At 57.9% G+C, this 18,208-nt stretch overlaps 1 protein-coding gene across 1 annotated transcript; it reads right to left on the bottom strand.

Moving 5' to 3' along the window:
- CSK (C-terminal Src kinase) lies at positions 1–18,188 on the bottom strand. Its single transcript, XM_082619846.1, has 13 exons — positions 17,531–18,188; positions 4,927–5,006; positions 4,459–4,572; positions 4,242–4,354; positions 3,673–3,892; positions 2,769–2,862; positions 2,509–2,574; positions 2,326–2,425; positions 2,146–2,236; positions 1,576–1,649; positions 1,297–1,492; positions 1,102–1,188; positions 1–854 (listed from the first exon to the last, which is right to left on the bottom strand). Exons 2-13 carry the CDS (start codon positions 4,939–4,941, stop codon positions 672–674), a joined length of 1,353 nt encoding a protein of 450 aa, XP_082475972.1. The 5' UTR covers positions 4,942–5,006; positions 17,531–18,188; the 3' UTR covers positions 1–671.
- Between the last annotated feature and the right edge of the window lie 20 nt (positions 18,189–18,208).

The raw sequence follows: 18,208 nt of genomic DNA, 5'->3' as shown, positions 1-18,208 counted from the left end.
GTCCTCATGGAGTGGTTTATTACGGTTCCATCTCACAAGGCAGGTGGGTGGGCGGGCGGCAGCGGCACACGGACTCCAAGCCCCTGACAGACGTCTGCCTCGGGCGCATGCAAACAGTGCAACATGGTCAAGCGCAGACACGGGGCGACCGAGGCAACATGGACAAGGAACACGGGGTGGGGAACGAGGCTGGGGCGATGGGTCCCTAGAGAGGGGCCTGGTCTCCCCAACCCTTGTGGGCAGGACAGGAAAAATAAGATTCGTACTTCTTGTAAAATGCCCATTTGCTGGGTACTTTCTTTCTCCTTATCTTGAAAAATAATAAAAAATAAACACACGGAAAAAAATCTCAAAAAAGGAAAGGGATAAAACTCTAAGAAGGCGAGATATGGGAGGCCAGGGGGAGCCTGACCCCAGTAGGGCTCCTCAGCCTCCTCCCTTCTTGGCCCTTGGGCGGGGTTCCCAAAGCCCCACAGGTGGGTCCATGAGAGAAGGTGCCAGGCCTAGGCAGGGTCTCCGGGGGCCAGAAGGGGCGCAGGCTGCAACAGAGAAAAGAGGCCCACAGTCCTGCTGGGCTCAGTTCGGGTTTGGGCCCAGCGAGTGGGGCACCAGGTCCGCAATCTCTCCGGGTTCAGTCCCCACAGGCCCCCGACCTAGGTGGAGGCCAGCAGTCACAGGTGCAGCTCGTGGGTTTTGATGTGCTCCAGCTGCTCACGGAGCTGCAGGAAGGAGGGCCGCATGGCGGCGTCCAGGTGCCAGCAGTTCTTCATGACCTCGTAGACTGCAGGTGGGCAGCCATCGGGGGCGTCCATCTTGTAGCCCTTCTCCACCCGCGGGACAACGTCCTTCAGGGGCTGCGGGCAGGTGGGTGGTACGCATCAGTGTAAGGCCTGACCCCCGAGGGGACCCCCACTCAGCGTTGCTCTCCAAGGACCCCCCTAGTTCCGCCTCAGCCCCGGTCCAGGGAATGGCCTGGAAGGTCCCGAGGGCAGGTCTGCAGCTTCTAGGCCTCAGGCTGGGGAGGCGGGGCCCAGCCAGTCCCCCTCCCCATCACCCCCTCCCTTGCTCCAAGCCCCACCCAGCCCCAGTGCCCACACTCACAATTCTCGGATAAGGCACTCGCCCGAAAGAGTAGATTTCCCAGAGGAGGATCCCGAAACTCCACACGTCAGACTTGGTGGAGAATTTCTGCCACGTGGATGGGAGAGGCAGTGTCAGGTCCTGGGAACTGGGGGATGCGGGTGACCCGGGAACCCCATCCACCACTGCTCAGGCCCTGAGGAGAGGCGTGCCCACCTTCTCTCTCAGGGCCTCGGGGGCTGTCCACTTGACTGGCAGCTTGCCCGTGTCCTGGGTGCTGGAAGCCTCCTTGGTGAGGCCGAAGTCGCTGACCTTGGCCACGTTGTCCTCAGACACCAGCACGTTGCGGGCTGCCAGGTCCCGGTGCACGAAGTTGTTGCCCTCCAGGTATTCCATGGCCTCGCAGACATCTCTGGGGGCGAGCCAGCCACATGTCCCCTTAGACAGGGATCCCATAGCAGCCCCCCCCTCCCAATCAGGCATTGCTTCACTCACAGTGAGAACTTGAGGAGACAGTCTCCGCCCAGCACCGACCGACCCCGAGACCGCAGGTAGTCCACCAGACTCCCCTGGGGGCAGGACAAGACAGACCAACAGGCCCTATAGGTCAGACTTGCCCTCTAGACCCTGGGAACAGTGGGCCTGGGGCTGGGTAAATGGTGACACTCAAGGGAGGTGTCAGGAGAGGGGAGGGGCAGGGGAGAGGTCAGGACGTCACTACTGAAGGAATATCAGAGTCTGGACGCTGGACGCTGTGCTCAGCAATTATCATGCATTATCATGCATTATTTCTTAATCTTCATAAATCTCTGAGGTAAACTTTGTTACTATCTCCATTCACAGATGAGGACCTGAGGTTTGGAGGGGTGACACAACTTTTCCAAGGTCGTAGTGAATAAATGATGAGCCAAGACAAAAGCCAAGCCCTGGTGACTTCAAAGTTGGAGAGAAGGGACTGAGGGAGCAGGGGCCCAAGGGGATGGTGGGGGGCTTGGGGCGGCTGGAAGGCCTGAGCCCCAGTGTTCAGCTCCAGGCTGGCAGTTGGATCACGGGGCAGGCACACACCTTGGCCATGTACTCGGTGACGATGTAGAGCCCACCTTTCTCCTCTACGATCACGCCCAGAAGCTGTACCAGGTTGCTATGCCGAAGTTGCCTGGGGCAGGACGGGGTGGTCAGAGCCTGCCCAGCCTCCCCATCACCTCTTGGCCCCGGGTGACCTCCCCACCCCCTGCCCCAACTCACGTCATGACCGAGGCTTCAGCCAGGAAGGCCTGGGCAGTGGCGTCGTTCTTAATGCACTTGACGGCGACTTTGTTCCCTCGGTAGTCGCCTAGCATCACGTCTGGGGCAAGAGAGTTGGGGGTCGTTTCCTGGACTCCCCCCAGTCAGCAGCCTCTCCTAGGGCTCCCACCCTCTCTGGCTCACCTCCAAACTCCCCCTTCCCAATGGTCTGCAGCAGCTTCAGGTCCTTAATGTTCAGCGCCCAGCCGCCTGCGGGGGGAGTGGGTGGTGAGTGAGGGGTGCTGAAGTCAGAGCGGGGGTCACAGCAGAGGCAGACTGGACTGTGACTTATGTGGGGCTCCTTGGACGTCTCCAGAGCCACCAGGATGGGGTAGTTCCAGGAAGCCCGGGTGGGAGGAGGCGGGTAGGCAAGTGAGGAGTGGGCGTGGGGGGGTGGCACTCACTGCGGAAGAACTCATCCTGGGCCGCCACAGTGCCCTCCATGACCTTTGGCTTGATGAGGCGGGTACAGAGCCCATCTGCGTCTGAGGTGTAGTGCTGTAGAGGGCAGGGCAGGCGATCAGGGCCAGCCCCCTGTGCACCACCCGTGGCTCCCGTGCACTGCCCGGGTCTGACCACCAGGAGGCAGCAGAGGCCAGTCCTACCCAGCCCAGAGTTGGTTTGGGTCAGGAGGGCTCTCCATGTCTAGCAGGGCTTAGGGAGGCCCCAGACACATGGTCCATCTCCCATGCCACCCCACACCCAGGTGCTGGACAGATACCGGGTTGTTGTGATCACTCTGGGCCTCACCAGCATCCCAAAGCAGAGGACAAGCCCTGGCTCAGTCTAATACCAGCCTCCAGCCAGGTGTGCACAGGACCCTCCCCTGCCATAGGGCAAGCCAGGCCAACAGGGGGAAGGTGTTGAGAGTGAGTACAGGAGGCATCTGGAGGCTGCCTGGGGCAGAGATGGCCTTGGGAGCTGCAGGGACATGTGGGCCATCAAGGTAAAGTTCATGAGGACATGTTTACATACACACATCTGGGCATACAGCTCTATGAGTGGCTGGAAGGAAGCTAGTTCTGGGATCAGAATACTCAGATTCTAGTCCTGGCACCTCCAAGTCACAGCTGTGTGACCAGAGGCAGGTCCCTTAACTGCTCTGAACCTCCGTTTCCTGGCCTATGAACTGGGGTACCACCTCCCTGTGCAGGCATTGTGGGGTCAGAGCTCAATGCTGGCACACAGCACGGGCTCTATCGAGGCGTGAGGAAACGTGGGCTTGCAGAGGCTGCAGGACATGCCCAAGGTCACCCAGCTAGAATGGTGGGACTGTAGCCGGAATCAGGGCCGGCACGCTCGGCTCACCTCCACCAGCTGCATGAGGTTCTCGAAGTACACCTCCTCGTCGATGCTGAGCTTGCTGGCGTGGTATATGATGCGGTAGTGCTCCACCTTGCCGTCGCAGCTCACGCACAGAGTGTAGTCCCCGGGGTAGTTGGTGCTCTCCCGCACCAGGAACAGGCCTGTCTCTGGTGGGCACAGGAGCCGCTCTGCCTGCTCCCGCGTGATCTTGCCATGGAACCAGCTGCGGGGAGGCCGGGCCTGGGGTCATGGTGGCCCAAGGGCACTGCCAGGCTCCACTTCCCGAAGGCTCTCCCTCTGGCTGGCACCTCTCCACAGTTCAGGGCTCAGACAGGCTCTGGAGGCCCTCATCCTCTGCTTCCTGCCCTTCTTTCTTCAGCCCTCCTAGCTCCGTCCTCCCCTTTGAGGTCCGGCACCCATGCCCTTCCCCTCGTCTCGAGAGGCCCTCACGGACATCCCAGCCCCTCACTCTCGCCTCCCTGCTTTCCTGACTCTCTTCCAGGGGTAACAGGGCTCCCCGCCCTCCTTCCTCCCAGACTGGGAACTCCCAACCACTCCTCCGAGGTACTCACGGCATGAGGCTGAGCTTGGTGCCTGCCTTCACGCCCTCCCGCTTCTGGACGTAGTTGGCTGGGATGATGCCCTCACGGCCCACCTTGTTCTTGGCTTTGTACCAGTTGGGGTCCTGGGGAGAGGGGAGCCCAGACACGCTCTCAGGCTCACCCTCCCGTGCAGGGGAGACAAAACCCAGAGGTAGGAAGCGGGTAGGGATGTGAAGTCCCTGGTTACCTTGGTGACAGCCACAATGGTGAGCACGTCTCCTTTGCAGAAGGGAAGGTCCTGCTCAGCAGTGCCGTGAAAGTTGTACTTGGCAATACATTCTGTACCGGATGGCCAGGCAGCCTGCAGGGCAGGCGACACGTGGGCGGGTGCAGCCTGGGGCAGCCCCCACCCACCTGCTTGCAAGCCTTCAAGGTCACAGCCTCTTGGCTGGCCTCCCTGAGTCTGGGTGAGGTGCCCTTCCCCCGGAGAGCTCTGGGTGTCCTTCTAGCTGAGACTTCCCCTCTGCCCCCAGACCTGTGCTCCCATCTTGAGGGCCCTGCATCTGACAGTGGGCCCTGGAATCCCATTTTGTTGAAAGCCAGGACTGGGGTAAAGGGGACTGAATCGACCTGAATCCTCATTCTCTCTCTTCTCAGCACCCCTGTGGTGGTGGTGGGGATACTCCACTGCCCTAGACCCCTGCCCCTGCAGTACCTGAATTGCCGACATCTTCTCAGAAGATCTGGTGTCCCCGTGTCACAGGAAGGCCAACCTGTCACTTGGTACCATGAGAGCTGTGGGGAGAGGGGAAGATTGCGGGAAGGCTGTGAGAGGAGATGGTTCCCTCCGTCACTGAGACCCTATTCCTTCCCCATAGCAATGCGAACAGACGCCAGAGGCTTCCAGAGCTGGGACTTGGGGCAAGGGCTGTCCTTTCCAGTCTCAGCAGGCTGAGGGCACGGGGCAGGGGAGGAGGCAGGGGATGGATGAGGGCTGAGGACCCCCAAGGACAGAGGGCCGTCAACCCTGAGCCCATTGTGGCCTTTCAGCCCTCGGAATGACCAACAGAGGCTACAAAGCGTAGGGGGTGAGTAGTGCCTGCCCCACCAGCCCCACGGCTGGATATCAGCTAAGTGGTCTGTGGGGGACCACAGGGCAGCTGTGAACCTGGGGAAGGTGCTTGACACCTTGGGAAAGTCCCTTGTCCTCTGTGGGCCTCTGAGTTCTGTCACCTATAAAAACTCGCCCAGGCAGTGTCTCTGAAGCCAAATGTATGCCAACCCCATGGCCTGGCAACCCCACTTCCCAGCACACACCCAAGAGAAAACAGGGCAGGCACTGCTGAGACAGGCACAGGAGCACACACAGTAGCGTGGTCTGTAGCAAACCTCACACTGGGAACTGCCCAGATGCCCATGAGGAGTGAGATGGATAAACTGTGTACATTCACAGAGTACCGGACAGCAGTAAACATGAATAAACTACAGCTGTGAAACAACACTGATGCATCTAAACATGCTAACCAAGACGCCAGACAGAAAGCACACAGGCCACGTGATTCCACTTGTATAAACTCCACAGTCAGGGGATTTTCCAGTGCAGGATGGCAACTCCCCTTGGAGGAGGCAGTGACTGGAAGGGGGCAAGTTCAACTCTGTAGCACTTCACTGAGCTGTACGCTTGTGGCTGGTATACGTTTTGGTGTATGTGTTTACTTCAGTAAAGTTGACTACCCCAAGAAAGTTACCCCAGCCAACCCCACGCCCCAAGAGCAGCAAGTCAACCCCGTCTTGCACACATACTCTTTGTGGCCCCAGCTCAGCACTCCCTCTATGACCAGCATCTTCCCAAACACAGCCCAGAGCCCCGGAGTACCTGTCCCAGGAAGCAGAGGGATGGGGCTACTGTTCTCTTCTGACAGATGAGGAAACTGAGGCTGAGACAGGGCCAGTGACTACTCCGTGCTCACAGTATGTTAGAAGAAAAACTTTTGCATGTGCCTTGTTCCCAGGCTCATTTGCAGGACACACAAGGCCTGGGGCCTGGTTGACACTCACAGACTTTACCACCTACCCCAGGCCAGGCGGTGGAAGAAGACATTTGAGTGCAAGTGCCTAGGGGTGTGAGGTGAGTGAGGACTGCAGAGCTTACATGGGCTTCCTGGAGGAGGGAGCGCTGGAGCTGAGCCCTGAAGGCTGGAGGGCTAAAAAAGGCAGGGGCACCCCAGGCTGGAAGCCCATGGTGAGGAGGGCGGGAAACAGACCCTGAGGGTCTGAGCACCCCATCAGTCTGCGGCAGGGGACCAGGTGTACTGGGTCCGCCTGGCACAAAACTTGCAGGGATGCGGGGGCTTCAAACTCTGACGTGAGGAAACAGGGTTTGCTTCTGAGGGCCATGGGGTCTGTGGGCCTCAGCAGGGGAGAGTGTGGTCTAGGAGACCAGAAGGAGCCGGGGAGAACAGAGCTGGGGAGAAGCACCACCACGTCCAGGCCCCACTTCCAGGCTTCCCTTCCTCCCGGAATACATAGTGCTTCCTGTCCCAAGGCCAGCCCGTCAACCTCTGCCATCTGGGCAGGGAGCCTGGGGCACAAGAAGGATGAGCCTGGACTCCCCTACACACACATACATTGACACGACTGAACCACCATGAGTATAGGAAGCACCTCTAGGCTCCCAAGAACTGCATGTGGGAGCCGTGAGCTCCTCTTGCCCCCATTTTATAGAAATGGAAACTGAGGCTCATGAGGTTTGAACAACTTGCCCTACGTCACACAGCTAGTTAGGGGTGATGGTCCGGAACTTGAACTGGGGTCCCTCTGTGGCTAGCTGGGTCCCCAACCTTCAAGACCTTCTTTTTTTTTTTTTTTTTTTTTTGCAGTACGTGGGCCCCCCACCGCCGTGGCCCTTCCCGTCGCGGAGCACAGGCTCTGGACGCACAGGCTCAGCGGCCATGGCTCACGGGCCCAGCTGCTCCGCGGCATGTGAGATCTTCCCGGACCAGGGCACGAACTCGCGTCCCCTGCATCAGCAGGTGGACTCCCAACCACTGCGCCACCAGGGAAGCCCTTCAAGACCTTCTGAATAGGGGCTCTGCCAGCTCTCCACATCCCCATGCCTCCCCCTCCCTCGCAAGATTCACCACCACCGAGGGCGAGAGGGCGAGGAGGCTGAGGCACCATTAGTCACCCTCCCAGCTGTCAGTTTGCAAACACTCCCTCCCCTGCAGGCCTGCAGCTGCTGCTGCCGCCTCCCCACTGACTAGATGATAATAACAAAAATAATAATAGGTCCTGTTTCCTGAGCACTTATTCTGTGCTTCGCCCTGTCCTTGGCACAGTATGGCTCATCAAATCCTCTAACAGCTGAGAGGGAGAGGCTATTATTATCCCCATTTTACAGATGAGCATGCCGAGCCAGGCTGAGAGGCAAGTGGCCTTACCTGAGGCTGCACCTCCAGTGAGCATCCTGCCCCATGCAGGTGTCATATGCCTGAGCCAGCAGGCCAGTTCGACCCCCACCCCTGGTGCCTCCTGCCTATGTGCATGCACCATGCGGGGGTTGCTAGCAGGCTGGGACCACACTGGCCTCGAAAAGAGAGTGCAAGGGAAGAGGGAGAATCAAGCAGTGCTCAGAGGAAGGGGCAAGACCAGGAGGGTCAGGGTGGCCTTTCTTGAGGGTCTGGGTTTTGACAGATATGGAAACGAGAGGGAGGAGCTAGCCTCTCCCCTTTGCTCTACTGGCTATGACTTCAGGACTCAGTTTCCCCATCTGTACAATGGGCTGGTGACAACCCTACAGCTCCCAGGGCTGTTCTGAAGCCTGCTTTCTTCCCACAGAAATCCTGCCAGCAGGAGCTGCAGACCCTCTCTGACGGCTCCTCCCTGGCGAAGTCATGAGGCCAAGAAGGTCCCATCCTTAGGGCTCTGAGGGTCCAGCCGGACTATCCCCCTCCAGGTCAGAGGCCAAGAGTCAGAGTGGCTGGGAGGGGCTACTGCAAACCTAGGCCTCTAGTCAGGCCTTGATCAGGCACAGAGGGGCCCTTCCAGGGTTATGTGAACCTTGTTTCAGGCCACTTTGTGGAAGAAGTGCAGGAACATTGTCCAGGGAGTCAAGGGCTCTGAGTCCTGTTCCTGCTCTGCCACCAACTTGTTGTGTTACCTTGGGAAAGTCCCTTGACCCTTCTGGGACTCACTGGCTCTCCAGCACCTGAACCAGATCCCTTTCTCACCTGCTGCTCCTAGGACCCTGGTGCCCCACCCACCTCCCCGCCTTGGCATTCACTCTCCACTCCTTCCCCCTTCTCTACCCAAGGAACTTCCACTCAACCTTCAGGGGTTGCACGTGTGCCTAAGAAAATGTAGTGAGACAGTCCCTGCAGTACTGTTTGTTGTAGCAAGAGACTGGGAGACAACCTTTATGTCCGTTAATAAAGAACCAAGTAAATATATGACCAGATAGCCTGAAAAGGCAACAACACAACTCCAGCTGTTATGGGGCCAGGACGGATCTCTAGGTGCTGATACAGAAACCTCCTCATGATAGAGTAAGTAGAAATGGCAAAAAGCCAGCTCAAGTCATGAAGGAAACGTTGTCGGGGGAATAGGACAGAGACATGGCATCTAAGTACCACCCTCCAGATTAATCAGAGAGAGGGAAAAGCACCTCCACCACAGAGAGATGTGGCAGATACCTTGTTAACCGAGTGATCAAATTAAGCATCACCAATAATGAGAGGAGCACACTGAGTGCCTCCTGCACTAAGGAGGGCACAGCATCCTCTGTGCGATGGCCCCGCAGAGCGGCTTAACCTGACTCCAATCAGGAAGACGTAGGCAGACAGAGACCAAATAACTGGCCTGGACTCTTAGAGTCAATGTCATAAAAGACAAAACAAACAGAGAAAGGCTGGGGAATGTTCTGGATTAAACAAGACACAAAAGAAACATGACACAACAACAAAATGGTAATTACGTGAGGTGAATGATGTGTTAAGTAACCTTACTGTGGTAATCGTTTCACAATATGCACGTATATCAAATCATCACACTGTATACCTTAAACTTACACATTAAATCGCAATTATATCTCAACAAAGCTGGAAAAGAAAAAAAGAAAAGAAAAGACACATGATAGCAAGATTCAATGAGTGATTCTGAATCAGATTCTGGATCAGAGGGAAAAAATAGCTATAAAGATCATTTGGGGACAACTGGGAAAATGAAAATGTTAGATAATGTTATGGAATTAATGTTAATTTTCTTAGGTGTGATCATGGTACTGTGATTATGTAAGAGATACATGATAAAGTACTTAGGAGAGAAAGGTACGATGCCTGCAACTAACACTCAAATCAGCAAAAAAAAAAAATACGTATACACATATGTCCATGTATATAAAAGAAGAGGTAAAGCGAATGTGGCAAAATGTTAAGAACTGGTGAATCTGGGTAAAGTATACATGGGTATTCATACCATTATTTCAGCTTTTTGGTAGGTCTGAAATTCTCAAAGACCGAAAAAAAAAGCAGGGTGCAGGACATCACCCATGGTATATTACAAATTGTTGTTTTTTAAAAGGACATACCATTCGCCCCTAACCTTAGATATGGACGGATTATCTCTGAAAGATAGAAGAAACTGATAACAGAGGTCGTCTCTGAGAATGGGAAGGAGTAGTGAGTATCAAGTTCAAGGGAAGCTTACTGTTCGTTGTATATTTGCTATTTTGTTCTTTTAACTTTTGTTTTTTTAACCACATGCATCTATTACCTCCCCCCCAAAAATAAGATTAGTAAGAAAATCAATACCTTTTTGAAAACCACTTGTGCCAGGAGCCTTCAGTGGCTCCCCAGCTGTGGTGGCTGCTCTGAGCCTCCAGAGCCTCTCATGCGAGAAGCTCACTGACCCTGGCCTGGGAGCCCCTGCAGGAGGAGAGCCTGGCCCAGGGCGGCTGCTCAGCACATGAGTGCTGAATGAATGAATGAACCAACAAACAACAGGGGGAAACTAGGCTGGCTGCACCACACTGCAGTCCCATAACCGACAGGACTATACTTAACTCCAAAGGGACAGCAGCTGCCACTCCACCCCACAGGGCTGGGGGACAGGGGACTTTCACTCCGACTTCCTGCCCCAAACCCTGCTCCCAGGAGTTCTTGTGCTGGGGTCCCGGGAACAGGCTGGGCATTGTGCCCAAGCGCTGAGGTCAGTGGCCACAGCCTCAGGCAGGCCTTTCTTGGGAGTCCAGGCTGGCAGGGAGGGGGGAAGCCCAGCAACTGCCCTTTCCCTGCCTTGGGGAAGCTGTAGACCCTCACAGCCTAGCACGTGCTGAGGGCCAGGGTAGGTTAAGGGGCTCCTGCCCTGCCCCCCTCACCAAAACTCCACTGCTTAATGGGGCGTGGGAGCCTTCAGTAACTGTTTACACCCAGCTAAAAATAGCCACTGAAAAGGGAAGTGCACAAGAGATCTGGGGGAACTCTGGGGGCCATGGCCCCCAGAGACTCTGGTCCTGCCACAGGACCCAGCTGGAGCCTCTGCGGGGCAGGGCAGCCCCCAGAGGCAACAAGCAGGTCCACCTTGCCCTCTTATTCTTTGAGCCACTGTTTCAAGAGGCTCCCTGTGAGCCCAGCTCCATGTGTGGTGGCCAGGATGGACAGGAGGGGGGAAGGGCCCAGGAGGTCCTCCCCTTGGGACCCCAAGAATGCTACTCAGCATCTCTCCTCTGTGCCCAGCCCTGCTCCAGCCCTCCTGGCTACCAGGTGATCAATCATGGCCAGGTGTGCTTGGTGCCTCAGCAGAGGAGAGACAAAGGCCACTGGGGAAGGCTTCCAGGAAGAGGGGGAGGGGAGGGGAGGATCTCAGGTAGAAGCGACTGTGCTAGATCGGGCCAGGATTAGGATTTCAAACAGTGGTACAGAGAGAGTTAATTAAGGCTGGAGGAGGCTCAGGGCGAGGGTCAACAGAGGCTCTGAACCCAGGCGTCTGGCACACAGCTCTGCGTTTCTGATTGGGCACGCCCCTCCGAAAGACACCTGAGGAGGGCGGGGCACCAACAGCAGCTGGGCTGGTTTGGCAGCAGTAAAATCAGCCCCACCTCTGGTTCTGCACAGGGCAGCCAGGCTGCCGGCACTGTGATGCCCCTGGCCACACACCAGGCCATGGGCTGGAGGCTGGTTCCCACTGAGCCAGACGGGTGGCCCCAGAGCCCTCAGCTGGGCAGCTGCAGAATTGGGCACAAGACCCTTGGAGAGGCCTGAACCTCCCTGGGGGTCAGGAGAGGGCTGGAAGGATGGACAGTCCCACTTTGTCTGCAGTGTGAGCTGCCCCACCCTCACCCCCAGGGTTCCCTCAGCATCCAGCACCCCTGCCCTAAGGGGAGGGGTGAGTTTAATGGCTGTAAAGTGTTAAAAACTAAATTACAGCAACTCACTGGCTTTTTTCCTGCCCCCCCAATGGCTCAGTGGGGGCTGGAGCTAGAGGAGGCTAATAAGGGGAGCCTCCTTCCCCAGGCACCGCTGCAGCTTGAGGCTGACACTCCTGGCCCAGAAAGGTTTCTAATTACCGCTCAGGAGCCTAATTACCTACATGCACTGGGCAGTGGGGACTCCAGGCCTCTGTTCCGCCACCCACCTCAGCACAGCCTGTGGTCATTGCATCTTCATTTGCTTACATTTACATACAGCCTCTCAGCACTGACCTCCAATGAACCCTTAAAAACCACCTCCAATGAACCCTTAAAAACCACCTCCAACGAACCCTTAAAAACCAGAGTGTCCTTGTCCCTCACCCCAAAGTCCCCTAGCCACGTTACAGGTGGGGAAACTGCGGCCCAGAGGCCGGTGAGCTGGCCCCCAGATTCCTGGTCTCCCCATCTCAGAACTGGGACCCTGAGAACACATGGCTCAGAAGGTAAAGCTGAGGGGGCCCAACTCAAAGGACGTACAGTCTTGCTACCCAGTGTAGGGAGAAGGGTTACCAACACCCTTGCCCCACGGGATGGACTGTAAAAATGAAAGCACGAAGAGTGAGAGCCTACTGACTCAATCCTGCCTTAGTTACTTAATTCTCCAAAAAAACCCATGAGGTTTTACCACTGATCTGTTTGACAGAGGGGTAACCAGGCTGAGGAGGATCACCCAGCTCCCAAAGGGTAGAGCAAAGATTTCAGCTCAGATTTGTCTGAAATTGGTCGGGAGAAAGCCCCTCCACCCTTTCCTTGGGCAGGACAGATGACACCCTGGACAGAGAGGTGAGAGTGGGCAGCTGAGGGGAGGTTCACCCAGAGATCGGCCCTCCTGCTCTGGGAAGGATGGGTTACATCTGTGCCTCACACAGCAACTAGAGAAGCCAGCAGCCCTAGAGAGTATAGGAGCTCTAAGCAAGGACCTCTGCCCCTACCCTGTCTCTTTCTCAAATGCTTCTTGATTTTCATGGCCCTTCCTCTCCAGGAAGCCCTCCTGGCTGCTCCAGCCTACGCAGATCCCCAGCTTCTGAGCTCCCCACAGCCCTGCCAGGAAGTTGGAACCACAGGCCTCTCCCTACTGACTGACTCCTATCTGACTCTGGCCTCCTCTATTGGTCGGCAGGGGGGCCTCAGGGTTCCTTCTCTCCTCTCCACTCCAGTCTCCCTGACAGCATGGGCCACAGATGTCCGGCCCGGGTGAGGAGCAGCGGCTGGGCTGGGCAGGGCTGGGAAGCAGCAGCTAGGGTGTGCAGGCGTCAGACGACACCCAAGTTTTCACCCACCCACAAGGCTTCCAACTGTGCAGAGAGCAGGACCCGCGGGGAGGAGGGGCGCACCAGGCAGCCTCTCCTGCTTCTAGGGGCCTAGACCACGGAAGGGGAGGGGAGGCAGAGGGAAGCTGCGGTTGGAGGCCCAGCCCCACTGAGGCGTACATAGCTGGTGTGTGATGAGAAGCTACCCTCATCACAGTACCTCAAAACCAGGAAGAGAAACTGAGCCGGCAGAAGGGCGAGCTGGGCTGCATGGGGCCCTCAGGTCCCTGGGGGCCTGCCAAGGGGAGCTCTTTGGACAGTTGCTGGACAAACCACTTGTCCCTCCCAGGCCTCAGTTTCCCCACGGGAAAAATGGGATTCTCTCCCTGGTCCTGCCAGTCTGACCCTGACTGGTACAGGCTGAATCATGCCTGATACAAGAGACCCCCCCCCCCAGTTAGTGGAGTACTCCTGGTCCCCCAGCAGGCTCTGGCCTCTCCCGGGTAGCAGGGCTTGGCCCCCCGAAGCCAGCCTCGCCCTGCTTGCTTCTCCCCTCAGCCACGCAGGGAGCACACTAGCTCTTCCTCACCAGCTCTTTATTTTTAGGTCTGAATTTGACTTTAATCATTACTTAGCGGATTCTATTTCCAGCCCTTGGATGAAGGGACCCAGAGGAGAGGAGGAGGGGAGGCAGTGCTCCCTGCCTGGTGTGGAGGGTGGCCTGCCTCCTCCACCCATCCTGTCCCCAACCAAGGAGGGGGGGCACTGAGAAACTCCCAAAGTGCTCACCCCAGCCAGGCCAGCATCTTGGAGAGGACCGCACCCTGTGACCTCATCCCAGCCCAAGCTGTGGGACAGGAGGGCAGTTGTAATGCCCGCCTCCCCTGCACCAAGACCAGGGACGAGGGGGACACTCTAAAGGCAAAAGTCTGGCGGCTGGAGTCCGAGGTCATGCGCCTGGGAGCCCTCTGCAATGAATGGGCCACCTTGGGGAGGACCCTCTACCTAGGTTAGTCGTGAGACATACCAGGGTCATCTGGGGCTATGGTCTCCTAGGCCCTGGGAGTGCCAAGCTGAGACTGTTTTCCTCATACTGTCCATGGGCTGACCCTAGCAGGGCACTCCCAGTTCTCTGATCTCCACAGACGTGGAACAAGAGGAAGCAAGCGATGTCACAGCAGTACACGCTCAGATTAGACCTGGGGAGCACCTGCTGAAGAGAAGGACACTAACATACAAGACTTCCCTAGTGATTTGTGAACCATCTATGTTCCCCTTCAACTCCCAGCTGGGAGGCTCTAGAACCTCTGCCTTCTGACCCCAACTTTCTTCCCTTCCCCAGCCGCTGGGCGGGAGGATGAGGCTGGCATGGCTGTCCCTGGCTTGGGGCTCCGGATGCCTGGGTTCCTTGCTAAGACTCAGTTTTCCCAAGGAAAGTGGGCCTCCTCTATCTCCACTGGGGAAATGTGGGGCTGGCCTAGGAAGTAGCTGAAACTGGGGGACAGGAGGCAGCCAGGCTCTCAGAGAAAAGGCCTCGTCCATTCAGCTCTGATGCTGGAAGAACAGAGGGAGAATGGGTAGGGCCAGGCCCCAGAAACCAACCAGTAGCCCACCTTCCACATGGTGATGGGGACGGGGGAAGGCAGAGAGCAGGGGAAAGGATACTAGCCAAAGCAGTCTCTGAACACAGGGTTTCTGAAGGGCTCCCTGGGCAGAGACCACCCTTGGCTAGGTGAGCCATCAGCCAGCCCTGGCCCGGGTGTCTTCTGCACATGCTGAGGCAGCCTGCAGTGGGCACTCCTTCAACAAAGCCTACCCCTTCTCACAGAGCGCCTAGTGGATGCCAGGGGGTGTGCCAGACACCTTCTAGTACCTTGGTTAGTTAGTTCCGTGTCCGCACACTCCCCTTTGAAGTAGGTATCAGCGTCCCTGTCGTGTATATAAAGGAACTCTGGCTCAAAGGATGACCTGTCCAAGGTCCCTCTTCCCTGGCCTAAATGGCACAGCTGGGCCTGGAATCACGTTGGTTGGGTGCCAAGCTGCCCACTCTCTCCAGTACCCTCAGCTGCTTTGGGGGCCTGCAGTAACAACGATTACAACAGCAACAGATGGGAAACGGCAATGCACAAGCTTGGCAAGAGGGTTGGGGTAAGGTTGCTGTGGCAGAGTTTTCGGGAAGATTTTGTTGCTTTTTAGGGGCAAAGTTGCACAGATTGTATAGCAATATGACAAAACGCCCAGATATGGTATTAAATGAAAAAAGGTGTGATGGCATGCACACCCAAATGAAAACAGCGACAAAGGCAAAAAAGATCAGGAAAAGACTGGCTGGGAGCTCCAAGATACTAACAGTCACTGTGCCGGTGAAGAAACAGTGGGTGAATTTTCTGTGTTCTAAATTTTCTGTAGTGCTGTTTTGTTACTTTGTAAATTAAGAACCCTAATACTATTTACCCACATACGTAGTTTTCTGAGCTCAAATTTGCTTCCTGGGGACCCACCTGCCACCCAGCTCTGGTCCTGGTGTCTGGGACATCAAGGGATGGCCTTTCTGATTTGGGACAGCCCCTCAGACACATGAGGGTCCTTCCCTACCTTCTCTTTCCCAGACCAAACACCTTTGGGGACAATGAGATTCAAAACCTCCCAAAGAACAAGCTCAGAACTGGACCCAAGCCGTCCTGCCAGATCAGGCTTGTCGGGGCGGCCACGTCACACTGTGAGCCCTGGGCCTCTGTCTCTGCCTGCACTCTGGTCTGCTCTGTGATGGCTGAACCCCTTGGGGCCTGGTGCCCTCTGCAGTGGTGCTGGGGACCGTCTTCTGGTCCTTCTCTGTCCCAGACCCAAGGCAGAGAGAAGAGCAGGGAGGAAGGCACCAAGCTCGCCACATAAAAAGCGAAGCCCTGCACACGTGCTTGCCCGAAGCCAGACCCCTTTCTACAAGGGTCTTGGGACCCCAGCCTGCACCCAACAGCTCACAGGCGTCCAACCATGTCAGGCTTCAGCCCCAGGCCCTCAGGCTGGCAAGGAAGTTAGGGCTGGGTGAGGGGAGCCTCACAGGCCCAACACATCTGTGTCCCCTCCACTGTGCATGTCAGGGCAACCGGAAACAACTCTAAATCAAGGGCAGAGGCCTGAGCGGGACAAAACTGCCAGCAGCCCCAAGGGGCCCCAGACGTGGCTAAGGATCCTCCAGGGAACCTCCCACACTTCCAGCAGCAAAAGGATCCTGCCACAGTCCCAATCTCCTTCCTGCTGCCTTCACCCTGTTCCTGCTAGGGCCCCACCAAGAAAGACACTGGAAACACCAGGGTGTAGGGAGCTTGGAAGACACCCTCTGGGTGTCCCCACTCTGACAATGCTCCCATGCCAAGGCTGAAGGGTGCTCCCTGGGGAAACAGGGCTCTCGCCTTCCCCATCCAATCCCATTCACCAGCTGAGCCAAAGGTGTATAGGAGGGAGGGGTCAGAAATGACCACCAGGCTGTTTCAGTTCAGCACCAGGGCTGCACCCCATGGGTGCCCCACACACCGCATCCCTCAGTGGGACCCAGCCTCAGGCACCAGGCGGAAATCCCATGGGCAGTGCCAATGCTGCCCGAGCCCAGACCCAGGCAGAGCCGGGGCCGGAAGCCCTCTCCCTTCTCTCTAGCCCTCTGTAGGGGAGCACGTGCTCACCCCACAAGGACCCATGGGCCAGGCTGGGGGCTTATGTCCCTGGTGGGTAAAGGCACCTGCCTGGTTTCTCTCTACCCACAGCAGTCCAGCTCTGCAGAGCCGGAGGGGGGGTGGGGATGAAAGGACAGACAGCCTAACTCTGCCAGAGGCCTGGGATAGCAACTTCCCCCTTTAAGCCTCAGTCCCCTGGTCTACAAAACAGGAGGGAAGATAAACCCCTAGTTAAGCTCCAAGAATCTAGTGGCTGGACACGCCCCTTCCTGACACCTGGCTGGGCCCTGAGGAGCCTGGGAGAACGGGCTGACAAGGCTGCCAGGAGGTGGGGCATGGTCCTAATGCCCAGTGTCACCTCCACCAGGACAGAGGTCCTGCCCAGTTTCCCCACCCTAGGGTCAGAGGTCCTTTGGCTTAGGCCTGGTTTTCTGGGAGGCCGAGGGTGACAGGCTCAACCTCTGGCAGGCTCAAGGGAGGTGGCTGGGCCCTGGGCTTCCTGGAGACGGCAGGGCCTCCGCAGGGGAATGCAGGAGGGGTCAGAACCAGGCAGGCCAAGGAACCTGCAGGGAGGCCCTGGGCCGGGAATGGCAAACCGCCCATTCTCCTGGGCCCTGGCCCATGCCGACCCCCTCCCTCCAGGTTCCAGCCAGCCCCCACAAGAGGGGGAGGACAGACTCGGGGTGGCCTAAGACAAGTCTGTGGGGCTCCAAAGGCAGTACCTCCCTCGTACGCTCCCCTCCCAGTCAGGCTGGGCTGACAGTGACTCCCGGGAGATTTCGAACCCGGGAAGGAGGGGGTAAGGGAGGTGGGGGATGGGTGTGGGCGCCACGGCAGCTGCAACAGAAGCAGCAGAAGCGGGACGAGCGACCTCCACCCGCCTCCCGCTAGGAAGCACTCGGACGCCCACCTCCTCCAGGTCTGCCAGGCACTCACCTCTCTCGGGGCACTGCGGTCCGGGCCACCTCGCTGCGGGCAGCATCAGCGGCCTGCGGGGCAGTCCATGCGGCCAGGGGGGAGGGGAGGGGCGCAGGGGTCCCCGGGTGGTGCGGTACAAAGAGGTCTGGGTGCGAAAGGAGGGGGAGGAGGGACGGCCAGACAGGCAGGGGGATGGCCTCGCGGCCCGGGTCGGGGAGGGAAGAAAGGCGGGGGAAGGGGGGCGGGAGGGAGTAGGGGGGAGGAAACAATGTAGCCGGCGCGGCCCCGGTAGAGTTCCGCTTCCGAACGCCGCCACAGAGGTTCGATTTTGGGAAGTCGCGCCGGCTGCCCGGGGCTGCCCCGGACACTGGATAGGGGCCGCAGGGGGTCCCCGCGTTCCACGTCCCGGAGGCTCCGGCGGCCACAGGCTGACTGGGGCGGGAGGGACCGCTGGCCGGGGGACGGCCCCGACGGCGGCGCGGCAGGGCGATCGCCCCGCTCGGACCCCACCCCGGCAAGACCTACGGGCAGGGTGCGGGGTGGGGCGAGAGCGAGAGGGCGACGGCGGTCTCAGTGGCGGCGGCCAAGCTCGGCTCGCCCTGGGCTCCGCTGGGAGGAAGCTCGCAGGCCTGGCGAGAGGAAGCGCGGCCCGGATCCTCCGCCCGCGGCAGCGCGCCTGCGCGAGGGAGCCGGCCC

The sequence above is a fragment of the Mesoplodon mirus genome, assembly GCF_964341445.2.
Source record: "Mesoplodon mirus genome assembly, chromosome: 4".
Lineage (NCBI taxonomy): Eukaryota > Metazoa > Chordata > Mammalia > Artiodactyla > Ziphiidae > Mesoplodon > Mesoplodon mirus.
The sequence above is the reverse complement of the archived record's forward strand: the minus strand, read 5'-3'. Positions and strand labels throughout refer to the sequence as shown.